This window comes from Andrographis paniculata, unplaced genomic scaffold, assembly GCF_009805555.1.
Source record: "Andrographis paniculata isolate CXL003 unplaced genomic scaffold, ASM980555v1 Contig34END, whole genome shotgun sequence".
NCBI classification, from domain to species: Eukaryota; Viridiplantae; Streptophyta; class Magnoliopsida; order Lamiales; family Acanthaceae; genus Andrographis; species Andrographis paniculata.
In genome coordinates this window covers 5,788,976-5,806,804 of record NW_026137567.1, presented here as the reverse complement: position 1 = coordinate 5,806,804, position 17,829 = coordinate 5,788,976, and the positions used below count along the sequence as shown (strand labels likewise).

Sequence of the window (17,829 nt, the reverse complement as noted above, 5' to 3'; positions counted from 1 at the left end):
ATTCCAATAATTGAAGCCAATTGGATAAAGCCAAACCGTCCATCTTTCTCACTGCAACTTTCTTTTAATTTTTAGTTTTTTCTTTTAAAAAAATATTATTATTATTATTATTATTTTATTTAATTTTCTTTTGGGTGTCACTTTTCAGAAGCGTAAAGGTCCCAACAGTATTTTACCAACGTAAAGCGAGTTACCAAATATTCGTGACACATTTTTCTCAACTCGTCTGAACTCGTCCACCTTGTCTTAAATTAAAGACAACCTTATCCAACAATAATTAGTTACGGCCTGAATAAAAAATAATACTAATAATTAAAAAAAGTAGTGACGTCATCGCCATACATATCCCACTAATTGAACGTTATTAATGATTTTTCTTACAAGCACGTGCTCTTAATTAACGTAGAAATAACCCGAATTCGTTATTACAAATTGAAACTCCATTTTTTTAATGCTAAAATAATCAATTTAGGGCATGAATTGAATGTTGACAATGGTAAGGACCAATTTTATTGACGTGTAGTAATTTGAATTAAATATATATATATGGATAAGTGGGAATGCAATAAAAAAATTAAATAAATAGAAATAATTAAGAATAGGTAGGGACAGGGGCGATGGAGGATGTGAAACGAATATGAAAGAAATAATGAAAAGCAGCCAAATTAAGTAATGAGTAGATCATCGTAAGCCACAAAAGTGTAAAACGTTAACGCCACTCAAAATGATGCCAAGAAACATTTCAGAATATTCTATAGCCTTCACGGATACAATATGGTTAAATCATATTGGAAAATTCATTGAAGCACATAAATTATCATACTATCAAAATTCGTTAAACAATTATACAAATTTATTGGATTCTTTTATGTTGGGAAGTGATGGATTGAACAAAATACATTCCAACATTTCCAATAAGGTCAACTTCCAAAGCGTTGTTAATTTACAGTTAAAACACATTGACAGCTAATAAAATGCAAAACACAAAATAATAAATGAGGCAGGGTATTTAGTAACTCGGTTATAAATCAACATACATTTGGAAAATTCCAATCGAGAAGGGACTATACTAATCAATGTTGGTTACAAGATATAAAACAATCACAACTCCCATACTTATATTATGGTTTACCTTGGATAGTATCTTAACGGATTCACGTTGTGACAAACGCGTACTGACAATGACAATATAGCAATGTTGCTCAGAGCTTGATTGTCTTATTCGGTTGGAATTCTTTTGACTTTGATATTCGAAGAACTCTTCAGGGGATTTTAGTGTCAAACATTCGTTCAAACTTAGAAAAATCGAGATAGATAGATGGGTGAAAGTATTACACAATATTTCTTTTTATAAAACACACTCTTGGACTCACTCGTAGCCAATCTGCATTCATGTCTGGTTGTGTATCTCTCATGTAGCCTTGGTTTGTGAAAAATCCCTCATAAATTCCCTTTGCACCGAAATGGAGTGAAGTGAATTTTCATGAGTTTGAAGTACTTATACTTTGTCAAAAATATGCATTTTGTCTTTTGTAAACATTTAATGGACGAGACAAATTGAATAAGTACAAATCTATATAACTGACAACAGTGTACTATTGCAGCAGCTGACTGATCCTTGCAATCATTTCTTTTTTTTTGTTGAAAATAGAGTCACTTACTATAGGAATAAAAAAAACATATTTGTCCTTATGCCAAAATAAGCAAAGAGTTTCTTTCTCTTCGTCCACTCTTCATATATCCTTTTTTTTTTGTCATTCACATTTATTTTAATAATTTTACTTTCGCTTAAATAAAAAATATTTTTATATGTTACACAATATTTTAAAAAATATTATTGTAAAAAAAATTCATTTTGAATTCATTACTTTACAGTCATGAGTCAATCAAGACTAGTTATACTTTATTCATATGCTTTCTCCGCACACTAGTAAATATTTTATTTTCCATTTCAAATCAATTTTTTTTTTTTTAAAAAAAATAACTCACAACTAAATATCAGATACTTTTACTTTTTACTTTTTACTTTTCACAGATAAAATGAATATACATTAATTTATTATATTATATATTTATAAAATATTAATTTATTTAATCTATACACAAAAGTCAAATAAAAAACTTAATGGGAGTATGTAGGATTGTATCAATGGCTATAATTATATACTGAATTTTTATTTTTATTTTTTTACTATACACAAGTATTTTAAAAAGAACCATATTTCGGACATAGTTATATTGATTATAAGTGTAATATAGTATGATATTTTACAGGAGATTATGTGGTATTTTTGTAATTTTCTTTTTCAATAGAAATCAACTTTATTTATAGTAAATAGTTTTCAATACAAATACACTATTTACTTAACAAAAAATACTAATAGTTTTATATACAAAAAATTATATCATTAATATATAAATTATCAATATTTTGTGTTAAATTATTAATTTTGTATGAGATTTCAAAAATACTTAGTTATATATTTTGTATAATTATATGTATATATAACTTATTTTTAATGATAGTTATTGAAAATTGTATTATTAGAAAATGATTAGGAGAACACACTAAAATAATATATAAAAAAATAATGAAAACATTAGACATAAATATGATGAGTTTATATTCACCGTAAAATATTTTCGGAAAACAAAAATAATTTGTTTTGATTTTAATTTTAATTTGATCTATTTATTTGTGTTTTGATTTGATATTTTTTTTATAATATATATATATATATTTATATTAAAAACTATATTGATTGTTTAATAAAAAATTGTTTTGAGAAAACTAAAATAAAATTAGCAACTAAGAAAAATGGATGCAATGAAACAAACATTGGAGAAAAGATATGCAGCGTGTTCGAAATATATATTTATATCTACGTTAAAGAGAAAAGCTGAAAAATACAAAAATAGGGGAATATGACGAGGAACAAATTTTATTTTATTTTATTTTTTTTCAAAAAAAAAGAAAGAAAAAAAGTTCAAGAGGGGCAAGATATACAAAATTTTAAGATTTTAAATTTAAAAGATTATTTTAATTTAAAATAGACAATTAAATTAAAATATACAAAATTATTTCGAAAAAAAAAAATAAATGAAATTATATAAATACATATATTGGGTTGGGTATATCATCGAAATTACACACACCGAAGAAGCATCCCCAATATGTCGTAAATCACGTGACCTGTGTGGCACTACTACCGACAGTACATTTTGGAACATCATTATAAGTAGTGCTTAATTTGTTATTTTATTATGCAGAGTTACTTAATGGTGTGTGTATTTTTGCGGAGTACGATTTATTTTCATAAAATATTAAATAATATTATTTAGAATTTTAAAAGTATATTTTATAAGAAGCTCGTTCAAATTTAAATAAAATAATAAAAAAAATTCGATACCTGACTGCCATAAACGATGGGCAACTTGGCATATTCACTGCCACGCATTTATTCATATGTACATGTCAATTCTCACATACGATATTTTCCAGAGAAATACAATAATTTTAACTTTTTTATTTTTTATTTATAAAAGGACTGCAATAATTTTTTCGGGACTAGATATGGATAACAACGGAAACCTATAATTTATATATAACGTTAAATTTAATAAATTAAAGAGGCAGTACTGAAGGTACAGAGGATTCTAGTGCCGCTACAGAGGATGCGACAGGCACGTGTGTCTCCTTTAAACCGGTCCGCAGAACGTGATAAAGTTCTCCTTTCCACGTGCAGCTACTGAGATTTAAAAAAAACCCGGTTTAGGCATAAATTTAAAAAACCGCCTCCCACTAGTTTCTTCTGCTCTTCATATAAACAAAAAGTACGATTTCCAATGTCGCGTTTCACCCCACTAATTTAATTGCACGCTTTCTACCTTATTGTAACCGCACGGGTCGGATAACATTATTTATGGTATTTATTATACTCGATTATTGTGTAATTAAATAAATAGTAATTTGCCTTTCATATTAGATTATCAATATATTTAAATTTTTGAAATTGAATAAATTGCGATGAGTGTCAGAGTCCTATATATATATATTTATTTGTATAGATTACCGTTTTTGGATTTGGATCGGTAAGCTTTGGAGCGCTGAAACACTCATTATATTATTTAAAAATTTCAAAAGGTCTTCATAGGATTCGGACGTTACCAATTTCTGCTCCTATTATTTAAAAAGGCAACTGAAATAAATTCTAATTAAAAATTCAGGCCTTGCTAACAGCTTTATAACAGCTGTACCGTATTTTATTCCCCTTACGAACTCACCCACATTTATTATAAGTAATTCCAATCCCCAGATTTACCTGTCAACTTACGTTTCTTAATATACACAAGTATTTATTTATAAATAGCATTTCTAAAAATAAAAAAAAAAGTGAAATATTCAAATTGGACAGCATCACCCCCATGTCTCATTACAGTAACCACCTCTCCTTAATAAAATAGAAATGCATTAATGGCAACGGCTAGCCCATACCAAAGCAACAAAGTATTAGGTATTAGGTACAGGTACTATCTACGTCTACGTACGTACGAGTTGAGCTGACCCGAGCCGAGCCGAGCTGAGTTGAGTTGAGTTGTCGAGTTAAGTTGAATCGGTGCAATGCGGAGAGATAATAGCCAGAAGGGTCTTTCCTTATCCTTTCCCAGCCATTATATTTATTTATTTATTTTATTTTGTCCCCATTCCGAATATAATTTCTCCCGAAAAAGTATTATAATAAGTAAAATATGAATATGTTGTAATAAAAATGAATAATAATAATAATAATTCGGATGTCCGGTCCGGTCCGCTTGTGGCGGTGGGAAAGCGTAACCTGAATCCGTACAGGTCATGAAAGGACGGACGGTTAGCGTGGATTTTGGGAGCGGCATTATTTTTAATTAAAAAATTAAATTAATTACAGGCTGGATGGAGTGGCAGGATTTGCAGTAATGAATGATTCGGCGACCAATCTTGTCGTTTTCTGCTGTTACTTTTAATTTAAAATAAATAAAAATTAAACACAACACTCACTCTCACACGTAAAGAGGCCAAGAGCAAATGCTCTCCAGCCTGGCCTGGCTGCTCACTGCTAAGCCTATGGTCAAACCTCACCCCCTACCCCACCCACCCACTTTTATTTTTCATTTAATTTTATTCAGAAACCGTTGCTAATCTAAATTCTTATCCTACTAGGGGGTGCTTGTTTGTGTGTTGGGTTGGGTGGTGTCAATTGTCATTACTAAATTGAGATGGAATTTTAGGGGAGGGTTTTAATTTTTAATTTATATATTAATGTCAAGTCTAGTATAACAATGACAATCAAGATGTTTATTTGGGGGTGGTTATGAATGGATTGGAGGATATTCTTGGGGGTGTAAATCTAACAGATACCTAACCTTCCCCCAGTGGCTTAAATGCCTTTCTTACATACAAATACAATGTTGGCTTATTAGTTGTTTGACGTGTTGAGGTTATATTTGGTTAGTGGGATTTTAGGTAATCATTGTGAATTCCTTGACATAATAATTTTTCATGGCGGTTACGTGTACGGCCATCCTGACTGAAATTTATTTCTTTTAAAAAAAAAAATAAAATTTTACCACTTGGTAATTCTTAAATTAAATTTTCGAAATTGAGAATAAAAATAAAAAGATAAAGAAGCAAAGTGTGAAGGTTACGCCAGTAAAAGGAGAGTGTAGATTAATGATGAAGCGTATGTGTAAATCAGTGCAAAGGTAGATTGCGACGCGTGTCCGTTAGCCAGCTGTATCGCATTGCCCACAAATTCAACCGCTTCTTCAGCGGTGCCCGCTGCCCATAACGCCCCCCCACCCCCACCCCACCCCGGGGGTCTCTCTCTCATATATATATCGTCTGATCTTTCCCATTCCTCTCTTCTTATGTAAAGTCTCTTCCTCAATACTCACGAAATCTAAGCTTTGAAAGGGGTTTTCAATTTCATGTCTGTTGGTTAATTGATATTATGCAGGCGGCGAGTTCGAATTCGAGCGGCGGCGATCTGTGTAAGAAAATGGATATGGATCGGATCAAGGGTCCGTGGAGCCCCGAGGAAGACGACCTGTTGCAGCAGCTGGTGCAGAAGCACGGCCCCAGGAACTGGTCGCTTATCAGCAAATCGATACCGGGGAGGTCCGGCAAGAGCTGCCGTCTCCGGTGGTGCAACCAGCTCTCGCCGCAGGTGGAGCACCGCGCCTTTACGCCGGAGGAAGACGAGACCATCGTCCGGGCGCACGCCAAGTTCGGGAACAAATGGGCCACCATAGCCCGCCTCCTCGCCGGCCGGACGGACAACGCCATTAAAAATCATTGGAACTCCACCCTCAAGCGGAAGTGCTCCTCCCTCAGCTCCGACGAGGCTCTCGTCGGCGCCGGCGGCGATAACATTGACTGCGGGACACAACCCGACCGCCCTCTTAAGAGATCCGTCAGCGCCGGGTCTGGGTTACCCGGGTCGGGCCTGTATTTGGCCCCCGGAAGCCCATCCGGGTCCGACGTCAGCGATTCCAGCCTACCGGCTATGTCCGGTCCGTTCGTGTATAAACCAGTGGCGAGAACCGGCGCCGTCCTGCCGAGTCAGATCGAAACGGCGTCGTCTTTGAATGATCCGCCGACGAGCCTCAGCCTTTCTCTTCCGGGGGCGGAGTCAACGCCGGAGTCGGCGAATCACAAAATTGATTCGTCTCAAGAGAAGGCTAACAATCCCATCCAAATCCGGTCCACGCCGCCGCCTCCGCCATCGGCGGGGCAAGCACAGCAGCCGGAGCCGATGAGGATTCCGATTCCGGCGACGGCGCCGGCGCAGCAAGACAAGGTTTTTACGCCGTTCAGCGCGGAATTGATGGCGGTGATGCAGGAGATGATTCGAACAGAGGTGAGGAATTACATGATGGGATTAGAGCAGCAACGATATCAACAACAGCAGCAGCAGCAACAACAACAGTACATTCAGCTTCAGATTCAGCAACAACAACAACAACACTACAATCAGCAGCAGCAGCAGCAGCAGAAGAAGCACAATCAGATGGGGCTGTGTATGCAGCAAGCTAATATCAATGAGCAATTCAGGAATGCCGCGATGAAGCGGATTGGAATCAACAGGATTGATTGATTGATTCATTCATTCGTTGATTAATTGAATCAATCATCTTATGCTGGCGGAGAACGGTAAATTGGAGATAGGATGATGAAGATGATGGAAGAAGAAACAATCCCTGTTTCTTGGTTAATCCAGACCTTTTCTATTAAGTTATATATATATATATCTATATATAAGAAAAATGAAAATGGAGAATAATTCTGGTGATGTACGATGAGGGAAGGGAAGGGAAGGAGCTGTGAAAGCTTGCATCTTTTGTTTCTGGAGAATCAATCCAGCCATCCATCTCGAGAGGGAAAGAAATGAAAAAAAAAAAAAAAAAAAAAAAGTGTAAACAAGAAATCAGAACCCGAAAAAAAAAAGAAAAAAAATGTAAATTAAATTTCAACAGATCTCCCTTGTTTGTTCCATTCTTTTCTTCAGCTCTTCTTACATTATGTCTCAAGTTCAACAAAATTTTAATCTACTTAAAAATTATTAGCAAAATTTGATATTGAAGGAGGGATTGGATACAATTTCAGAACTGCAAGCAAGACAAGAAAACCAGAGGACAGATCTGGAAGATGCAAAATATCTGCCATTGGTTGGAGACAGATTGAAAATCCCTGGTGTAATTATTCTCCCTCATCCCTGAAATTTCCAGCACAATATTTACAATTTTGGATAGAGAAAAATGGAGCCACAAAGTCTGATGGTCTACTGACAGTACCACACACCAAATCATAAATGCCAACACATTTTCAAACAGGGATGATGGGGAGGGTAAGATTTTGGATAATCTGCATTCTGGACCCTCTGAATAAATAAGGTGGTTAGGAGAATCAGTTTGCCCAGTTGTTGTTACAGAGGTGAAAAATATCTTCTGCCTTGGGGGCCATCAAGAATTTATGATCTTGCCCTAATTCCAACTTTTCATCCACAACTGATTTGGGGGAATAAAAGCAAAGAAGAAACAAGCAGCTTCAGTCACAAGGGATCTTGTTAATATTATTTGTGTCCGTACATCTGTGTTGATTATAACAACAGAAGCTTTTTTATTGTAAAATAACAATAAGAGGAATTTCGTGTCAAACCGAATATTCATTGCCCAGATGTAACATCACAAAGCATAAAGGGAATGAATTAGTGCCCCAATAACAATTTTTTTCGACTCCAGAAAGGCTTGGAAGCTTCAACCTGAAAGCAGAGATCTTTAAGATAAAGAACAAGTTCATTCATAGTCAGCCAGGATCGATCAAAGTAGTCGTTCCGAACACTACTGGCTTGATGATTCGTGTGTAATGACAAAGATTCCTTATCCATAATTGGTGTGTCATTGCGACGGCGCAGCACGAATGGTGCCGTGCATCTTCAGATGCATAATCAGCGATTTTAATTTGTCGATGAGTTGCAAGGGAACGAGCCTCCGTGACCGTGTTGGGGCATTTAGTGCACGGATGGAATTCAGACACACGAGTAGTGTCCCGCCTTCGTGGATGAGGACCTGCACGATTTATAGAAAGACAAATCTGTAATTAATCGACAGAAGCAAACCTAGGCTGTGATGAAAGAAAGCTTACAGTTAGCCAAAGTGGTAGGACGCCGAGAAGGGATGTAAGCGAGGCTACAACAATGCTTGATAATGCAATCGCAACATTTTGCTTAACCTGTATTCGAAATAGAAAATCGATATCCATTTCTTTTAACTGATAAAGCCCAGAAAATGGTCGGAAGAAAGAAGCTACCAAAAGTGCAGTCTGCCGTGATTTTGTGACAACAAATGGAACCCCAGAAATGTTGTCTTGTAGCAAAAGCACATCCGCAACAGCTACTGCAGTTGCACTGGCGCGCTCGGCTAGAACAATGCCTACAGTCGAGGCTGCCAATGCTGGCGCATCGTTGATACCATCACCTACCATTATAAGGCCTCCATCTGCAAAAAGTTGCATTTAGTTACAATCAAGGATCGAAAATCTCTAAATTAATTCAGCCCTAAATGTAGGTAGGGTGCCACCTGTATCCCTTGAAATTTTTGTGACGTGATAAAGTTTGTCCTTGGGCTTTAGGCTGCAGTGAACTTCTTTAATGCCAACAGCATTTGCGACTCTCCAAGCACTCGATTCATGGTCCCCGGTCAACATCATGACGTGGGAATTTCCTTCGTCTTGCAATGACCTTATAACATCCAAACAACCTGCCCGAGGCTTATCTTCAAAATGAAATAGTGTTATCTGCCGATAATAGTGAACATGAGGAAGATCAGTTAGGTTGGTTTCTTTTACGATATCACACGTGGGAACTCATGAGAAAAATGTGTAAATTAGTGAAGCTTCACCTTATCATTTACTGAAAGTGCCGCGTGAACGTAGTCATGTCTGTACAAAGAAGTGCTGACCGCCTCTTCGATTTCTTTAGATTTTTCACCAGACTTAAACAAAGAAGTGATGTACTCCACTGATCCAATCGAAGCTTTCATTTGTTCGCCACCTCCAGATCCTGACTACATAGCCAACAGGATGACAATAATTTAATTCGTCAGTCCATTCATACATTGATTAGGGAGCAAAATCAGAGAAGTATGTGTAATAAAACATATACTCATTTTGATGAAGATACCATGGAAGCTCGAATTCAGTACCTCGACAGTAGATATTGTTGCAAAAAGACCTCTACCGGGAAGATTCTCAAAACTTTCGATTGAAACCAGAGGAAGGTTTTTTCCAATGCTATGATCTACAACAGCTCTGTCCATTCGAATAATATTTATACTAAAAGTGGTAATTTATCCAAGACCTCATATAAATCCATAACTTATTTCACAACCAAAAGATGATTCGTATTTATAACCGACCGTCCAATAGGGTGTGTAGTTCCCTTCTCCATTGCAGCAGCCACGGCAAGAGCTTCCTCCTCACAGCTGGGGACACAGCTGCAAGGAATTCGTTTGTTGCCATTGCAAACATGTCCATGTATCGGCTCGATCGCTTTACATACAAATTCTCCGGTCGTCAAGGTGCCAGTTTTATCAAATGCAATGTTCTGGCACACAGCTAGTGCATCTAGGACATGCCCACCTTTTAGCAAGATTCCCTGTCACCGAAGAACAAGCAAGGAGATCACATGCCCATAAAAATGAGGTTTGATATTGAGTTAAGGAAACCTATGCATAGTTTAACTTTATACGTACATCCACATTATTAATACCTTTTTCGCACAGGCACTAATTGCAGTTGCATATACCAACGGAGCCACAGCTAATGCGCATGGTGATGCAGCAACCATGAGCCCTAATGCCCTGTAAATGGATCCTCTGCAAACTAGATAACCAAAAAAAAAAAAAACACTAGTAAATCGATACATAGACATTATAGGCATAGTGATATTTTGCCTGAATGAAAGGGCTAAAATATCTACAAGATTATAATGTCTCTTTGTCACAATCTTCTGTTTCATGTTTCTGCTTATAATGCATGTTCAATTGCACAAATAATTTAAGGATGAAAGAAAAAAGAAATCATGATGCCATAAAACACAGACTTGTTTCATACCCGATGTACTGAAAAATGGCCACTTATAGAACACTGGCCCCATCAAAGCAACGACAGCAGATAGAATTAGAACTGCTTTGCTGTATTGCTCCCCAAACTCATCAAGCCATCTTTGAAGCCTTGGTTTACTCTTCTGTGCCTCTTCAGTCAATCTCACAATTCGATTCAGCATTGAGTCTTTCCATGCCTTTTTCGCCTAAATTGGTTGTTTTAAACTTAGCATAGAGTTGATCCAAAGAGAGGTAGATTTTCATGCCTTTTCTGCTATTATTACATTTATCCAGTGAAACACAATTTATATGAATACAATAACAACAGAAGGTATCCTAGAGATGAATCAGCTGGTTTTACATAAATTTTATGCCATTAGAAAGCTCATACATTGGGTTACGGGGGTTATGTCTTGTGGAAGACAATTATCCTCACAGCAACACTGATTAAAAACAAACAGAACTCCTGATTTTTCATCCATTAGAACTTCCAAATAAACTTCTCAAATTTTCCTTTCAAGACATAATAACTGTAAAAAAACATCATTTTCTTTTAAACTCTTACTCGTAGCGCCGGAGAATTCACATCTAAAATATATTATGAGATGACACGATGCATATAAAACCTCTCAAGCATACCTTAACAATCATCATACCATCCAGGTTCCTGGCACCACCAGGAATGGCGTCTCCAACTTTCTTTTCTAATGGTTTGACTTCCCCTGTTAAGTGCTCTATAGTAACCGTCGAGCTCCCCTGAAAGACTTCAGAGTCTACTGGTACCGACTGCACATAATAATATTAGCATACAGTGATCAGGTAAAATTCAGTCCAGGTAAAGAAACATAGGTATGCAGAAACTATAAATCATGGTGACTTAAACTTCTAAGTCAGAATTTTTGCTCATTGGCAACATACCATAATCTTTAGGCTCAAATACTAACATTATTAGGCAACAAATTTTTAAAAGTTCAGTCTTAAATGCTAACTAAGAAAACTAAATATTGCCGGCAATATACAGACCTCACCAGCTTTTACCAGTATGTATGATCCCACTTCCAAATCGTTCACCCGAATTTCTTCATAATTCATTTCAGAAAAAGTTGGGGCATTCCCATCCTTTACATCCAAAACAAGTGCGAATTCAGGATAGTTGTCCTTCAATTCTTTGACATCAATCTTAGACTTGCTGGTAAAGTAGTCTTCGGCAATGTGAGCCAAATTGAACATGGCTAATAGCAACCCGCCTTCTAAGGGGTTTCCCATAAACACAGATGCAAATGCAGCTAATGCCATGAGTACATGAATGTTGATTTTCCCACCCGTGATATCCATTACAGCGTCAAATGATGCAGGCAACTGAACAGCAGAAAAGGAAGTTTGTGTTATAGGAATAAGAAGAAATTAAAATATAGATGCTGAGAATTGATAATTACCCCAACGAGAGGAAAGGCAATGGCGGTGAAGGCGTGCTGAATTGGTTTGATGGCGGGCTTCGGCACCAAATAGGGGCAAATCGACGCAGCCAGAAACAGAGCCGCTGCGGAACAGCAAAGCGACAAATTTTCCCTCAAAAAGTTAGAAAGATCAGCCCACTTGATCGCTTCTGCAAACCTATGGAACGTCTCCTGAGCTTTCGTCAACGGCGCACTGCCATCGCCGTGATGGTGATGGTGATGGTGATGGTGGGCTGAATCGTGATGATGGTGGTGGTGCTCGCCGTGGCATCGAATTACGGGAAAATGGGGAATTCGTGTTGGTTTGGGGTTTCGAGTGCGTTGAATATCCTTGCTGAATTTGAGTTGAAAGATTCTAGTTTGGGCATTTGAGGGGAATCTTGAGAGGGGGTGAAGATTCAGGGTTTCCATTATCCTTAAGAATTTGGGAAAAAAGCTGGGTTCAAACCATTTATTGATTAGTTGGGTCGACAAAGAAATTAGCAGAGACGCAGAGAGGTAGAGAGTTCACAATTCAGACAGCAAACCAGACCGGAGAGAAAGAATGGTAGCGGAAGAGGGGTAGGTGGGTGGCATGGGTCGTAATTGCGCACGTGCGCAACAATAGTCTAAGAACAATAATAAACTAGTTAGCACGTGGGATAGAGTACTACTCAATTGGGCCATAATAGCGGATCTAATTAAGGCCCAAATTAAATCAATATTGGGCTTAAATATTTTGAAAAATTCAAATCGTTATTGGGCTTATTTGTTACAACTGATTAACACGTTATTTGATTGTAAGTTAGAGCCCAAACACGAGAAATTAAAAATAGATCAATAAATCAATGAAACATGTGAGTCATACAGATGCACCACCAACAATCAAGGCCAGTCTAGATCAGACATGAAAAAGTTAATCTTTATTGAAGGTGTAGATCACCCATTAACTTAGCAATGTAATCCTCCAGCTGAGAAAACAAGCTCGGATCCAGCTCCATAACCGGCGCTTCGACCGGACTTTCCGCCGGAGGAAAGCTTCCGGCAATGCTTGGCACCTCCTCCACCAGAAGCCGGCCCTGTGTCGCCGGAAAAATCGAGCTCAAAACGACGATAAAGACGACAAGAAAACCCGATGAGATTCTCATCACTGCCTTGGCCATGCTCGAAACTAAACAACCGATTAATTGGTGGATGAAAGGAATTATATCATTGATCCATCCAAACAAATCAAAACAATGCATACTACAAGAATGAAAGACAATTTCTGCCTGCCTTTGTGGTGCTGCAAGACCTAAGGATTGCCATGGAATTCAAACGGTAATAAATAAAATTTATAATAAAGTATATGTGAATTAATTATTTTGAAGTATCTTAACAATGCTCTGCCTCGGCTTGTAGAGAGCTTCCAAAGGCTTCAATTTGGGCATGGTGAGCCCAACTCCTTCGCTCAAATCAATTTCCTTCCGGTCAAGTCTCTCCCAGTCGAAACACTGAATTAGCGACCCCAGTGCAAGCCCGACCATCCGGTGGCCCAAGCCCGACCCGGGACAGGCCCTCCGGCCCATGCCAAATGGCATCAGCTTATTCATTTCCACTTCCTTCCGGCCTTGGAACCTCTCCGGCTTAAACATCGTCGGCGACTCCCAAACTTTGGGGTCACGGTGGATGCTCCATGCATTTACCAATACAATGGTGCCACATGGGATGTCGTAGCCGCCGATCTTACAGTCGGCGGATGACTCCCGCGGCACCACTAGTGGCCCCGGCGGGAACAGCCGGAATGTTTCGAGGATGATGCTGTGGAGGTACTGCAGTTTGGGAAGATCTTGTTCTTCGATCAAACGGGTGAATCCGATTTCGGATTCAATTTCTTGTTTGGCCTTGTGGAGAGCTTCTGGATTGTTGAGCAACAGGGACATGGCCCATTCTAATGTCACCACCGACGTGTCCGTCCCCGCAATGATCATGTTCTGCACGTTAGTTTGTTGAAAGGGATTCTTACATCACTGTTGTTATATTTAGTATGATGATGTGTGAATTGTGATGATTTGGAATTAGATTTGATCTTACGGTAATAAACCCCTTGATGATTTGATCGGTGTAGAGATGTTGATCGGACTGTTGCAGGGATAACAAATGGCCGATGATGGTGTCGCATTTGTGCCGGCGGTGGTCCTCCAGTAATGTCCGGTAAAAATTGTCTAATTTTTTACCAAGAGCAGACATCTTCTTCTTCAATCCTCTGTAATCAATTAGAAGTAAGAAGGGCAAGAAATCCTCAGGATTTGATGTCTGGGCGTGCTCGAAAACCTCGCTAACCATCTCCCGGAAACGATCTCCGGCGCCGGAGAATGTCTTTCCGGCGAGCATTCTCATGATCATGTTGAATATGAGTTCGAAGAGCAATGGCCTCAGCTGCAATAATTCCCAATTTTCGTTACTGGAATCGACGATTAGGGTTTTCAGCGTCTTCCTCGTCTGGTCATGGCGGATCTGCGAGAAGGCGTTGAGGCGGGCGGCGGAGAGGACCTCCTGAGCGCCGAGGCGGCGGAGGGCGCGCCACTTGGGGCCGTAGGGCTCGCCGGACATGGTGGTGTGGTCGTAGCCGATGTACTTGTCGACGAGGACCCAAGGGCGGTTGGATAAAACGACGTCGTTGGCAGTGAAGCATTCCTCCACCAGATCCGGCGACGCCACCACCACGACGCTGCGGACGCCGAGCTTGAGAGAGAAGATTGGGCCGTGCAATCGGGCGAATTGCTGGAAAGTGCGGTGGAGCGGCTGCTTTAGGAGGTGGAGGTGCCCGACGACGGGAAGCGGCGATCCGGGGCTCGGTGGCAGTCGACGGCGGCGACTCGGCGGCGCGTGTCTGAGAGCTGTAAGTGAGATGAGGAAAATGGCGAAAACGGCAGTTGTGCAGAGGAGTGTCGTCACGTCCATTGCTATACTCGGAGAGAAACAATAATGACTTTCAAATACATGGCCATCAGCATCAATGAAACCATAATGACTTTGTTTTCTTTCTGTCACGTATAAATTCATACCATTTTATATCCGCATCAAAAAATTTATTTACATAAATTTTAATTTTTTTTATATTATTAAATTATTAATTTTTAAAATAATTTTAAAAATAATAATTTTATTTAATATATATATATTTCTTAATATTTATTTAATAATTTAGTTTATATGTTATAATAAATATTTATTAATTTGATTATTATTATTATGTTCATATTTTAATTTTTAAAAATATTTATTATTAATTAATTATATTTAATTAAAAATTTTATTAAATAAAAATATGTCAATATTTATTGTAATAAATTAATTATACTTAAATAAACAAAAATATATATTCAATATTAATATTATTTTATAAAAAAAGATAAAAATTTATGTTATATAAAAAATATTAATATATATAATTTAAATAAACCATATAAAAAAATAATAAAAAACATATTAATTTTCTTATTTTTGCCACCTATCCGAAATTAATTGGGACACATGATAATATTAAGTGCAATAACTCTCTTGGCAGAGCATGGTGCTCTTGAACCTTAATTTTTATGTCATTTTTTTAATTTCGTTTTATAAGATAAATGACGTGGGGGTTTCTCGGCAGTGGAGAAAGTCCGATATGGATGCCTTAACGATCGGAAAAAAAAGGCTTCTATTTTTTATTTTATTATTTATTTAAAATATTAAAATATTGTGTATAATTATTTTATAAAAAATATTTTTTTTTTGACGACATGCGAACCTGCAATTGCCTAGCCTAATTTAATATTTTACGAATTAGGTACCACATGCAAGTCACTAGGCGAAACTATGTATATTTGCATATGAATTATAAAAAAAATTGTATAAATAATATATAAAATATTTATATTGAATTATTAATTTTTATGAGATGATATAGTTACATTATATATTGTGTAAATATATATAATTTTTTTAATAATATTTATCAAGTTATTGAAAAAAAAATTGGATGAAAGCACCTAATATCTCTAAATACATAAAATAGGTTAATTATTATTTTTATTATAATTAAATTAAAAAATATTATATAAATAATTAAACTGATATCTTTCAATTCATTTCCTTTTATCAAAATCGACCCTATAAATCAAATGAAAACAAACAATGAAACTTCACCTTAAATTCAAATAAATCTCGAACTCAAATTCCACCCTACTAATTCTTTTCACTTTTACTTTTTAATATAGTTTTTTATAATTTTTCTAAAAAATACACTATATTTTCTAAAGAAAATATATACTTTTAAAATTACAATTCAAATCAAAATAAAAATAAAAATCATCAATTAAATAGGTTATGAAACTCTAAAAAAACTAGTAATAAATTAAACATTTTATATTCATATAATTATTTTATTATAAATTAGTAATACTAGAGTAATTAAAATATAGAAAAGGATAATTAAAAGTAAAAAAATTATAAATTAGTAAGTCTAAATGAAATTAAAGTATGCAATCACATTAAAAAAAATAGTGATATGAAATATAAAATAGACAAAAATAATAATATAAATACTGTAAGTAAGACGAATGAAATATTTTGTGAGAATAAATATTTATATTAAAAATAATAAAAGGTACATAAAAAAAAAATCAAGAGAAAAGCCTACAATTAAATTCTTAATACAAACAAAATAATCTGTTTGTGGTCGTTAAAAAAAATAAAATAAAATAAAATAAAATAAAATTAATTTGTTTGTGTCCCCTGTGTTTGGTTCAAACGAGGGAACGGGGAGAGGGATTTTAATAGAATAGATGGAATGGGAATAAAGAAGAAAAAATATTAAATTTGTAAAAGTATGTTTGGTTGATATGGAATGGAAGGGAGAGAAAACAAAGAAAATTTCATAAAATTCGATTAATTCATTTATAAAATGTGATACATAATTTATTTGTCAAATATAATAAAAATATAAATTATTACGTATTGAGGGAACCAAATACTTTATACATAAAATATTTATTAAATTTATCAATAAAAATAAACAATAATTTTACATATAAATAATAACAAATATTATATAAATTAAGTATATTATAAAATATTGATGATTGTTTTTGACCAAGCCCGACTAATGTTTGTCTTGTCAAACTTCTCCAGATATAGGTTAAGTGAATAGACCTCACTAGTTATTGTATACCACATAATACAATTTGAAATGGGCAGAATGAAGATATGATATCACAGTTCTAATACCAAAAAGTCCAAGCAAACCTCAAGAATGAAATTACTTCCACCACTGCTATCTCACTGATTGAGCACCATTAGATACATCATCTTAACAAAGCAGAGCAACACACATAAATATATATATTCTATCAGACAGTTGAGAACACAAGCAACATAGCTGAAGAATGACGAACCAAGGTCCGCGCATTTTTTATGCACCCCTTCTTCCCTGATGTCTTCAACAACGATTCCATGAGCAAGGGCAATGGTAATCTGCTGAACAAAATGCGAAGAATGAACGAATTCTTGAAAAACCTAGCTAATAGAAAGGAAAAAAAAGAAAAGAAAAAGGGGTAGGAGAAATGTTTGGTATGACCGAATAAGGAACACATATAAATAAAATTAAGGATTTGAAAATTTGAAATTGAATCCGTTGTTGCTTCTGTAGATTCAGATTTCTTTTCTAAATTAAAGTAAAACTTAGTTGAAAAGACGACAATGACAAATAGAATTTGCAGTTCAGCAATGGATT

General features: G+C 36.0%; 3 protein-coding genes across 3 annotated transcripts; 1 reads left to right on the top strand and 2 right to left on the bottom strand.

The window, feature by feature from the left end:
* The first annotated feature begins 5,893 nt into the window (after positions 1-5,893).
* Positions 5,894-7,463, top strand: LOC127248476 (transcription factor MYB44-like). The gene has a single exon (XM_051270831.1). The coding sequence runs from the start codon at positions 5,988-5,990 to the stop codon at positions 7,131-7,133; it is 1,146 nt and encodes a 381-aa protein (XP_051126788.1). The 5' UTR covers positions 5,894-5,987; the 3' UTR covers positions 7,134-7,463.
* Positions 7,464-8,082: 619 nt separating this feature from the next.
* Positions 8,083-12,649, bottom strand: LOC127248475 (probable cadmium/zinc-transporting ATPase HMA1, chloroplastic). Its single transcript, XM_051270830.1, has 12 exons — positions 12,075-12,649; positions 11,662-11,997; positions 11,278-11,424; positions 10,649-10,844; positions 10,305-10,417; positions 9,952-10,190; positions 9,739-9,844; positions 9,436-9,600; positions 9,115-9,331; positions 8,846-9,033; positions 8,681-8,767; positions 8,083-8,604 (listed from the first exon to the last, which is right to left on the bottom strand). Exons 1-12 carry the CDS (start codon positions 12,504-12,506, stop codon positions 8,434-8,436), a joined length of 2,397 nt encoding a protein of 798 aa, XP_051126787.1. The 5' UTR covers positions 12,507-12,649; the 3' UTR covers positions 8,083-8,433.
* A 645-nt stretch (positions 12,650-13,294) lies between these two features.
* On the bottom strand, positions 13,295-15,078 carry LOC127248449 (cytochrome P450 81Q32-like). The gene is made up of 2 exons (XM_051270790.1): positions 14,148-15,078; positions 13,295-14,047 (listed from the first exon to the last, which is right to left on the bottom strand). Exons 1-2 carry the CDS (start codon positions 15,015-15,017, stop codon positions 13,430-13,432), a joined length of 1,488 nt encoding a protein of 495 aa, XP_051126747.1. The 5' UTR covers positions 15,018-15,078; the 3' UTR covers positions 13,295-13,429.
* Between the last annotated feature and the right edge of the window lie 2,751 nt (positions 15,079-17,829).

What these genes read in the sequence shown, in the direction of transcription:
- LOC127248476 (XM_051270831.1), top strand. Translation starts at nt 5,988, where the DNA reads ATGCAGGCGGCGAGTTCGAATTCGAGCGGCGGCGATCTGTGTAAGAAA.
- LOC127248475 (XM_051270830.1), bottom strand. Translation starts at nt 12,506, where the DNA reads ATGGAAACCCTGAATCTTCACCCCCTCTCAAGATTCCCCTCAAATGCC. An exon ending in CAACAATATCTACTGTCGAG is followed by an intron (nt 9,601 to 9,738) that starts GTACTGAATTCG and finishes TTGGCTATGTAG; the next exon opens with TCAGGATCTGGAGGTGGCGA. An exon ending in CACTTTCAGTAAATGATAAG is followed by an intron (nt 9,332 to 9,435) that starts GTGAAGCTTCAC and finishes TATTATCGGCAG; the next exon opens with ATAACACTATTTCATTTTGA.
- LOC127248449 (XM_051270790.1), bottom strand. Translation starts at nt 15,017, where the DNA reads ATGGACGTGACGACACTCCTCTGCACAACTGCCGTTTTCGCCATTTTC. An exon ending in TCATCAAGGGGTTTATTACC is followed by an intron (nt 14,048 to 14,147) that starts GTAAGATCAAAT and finishes ACTAACGTGCAG; the next exon opens with AACATGATCATTGCGGGGAC.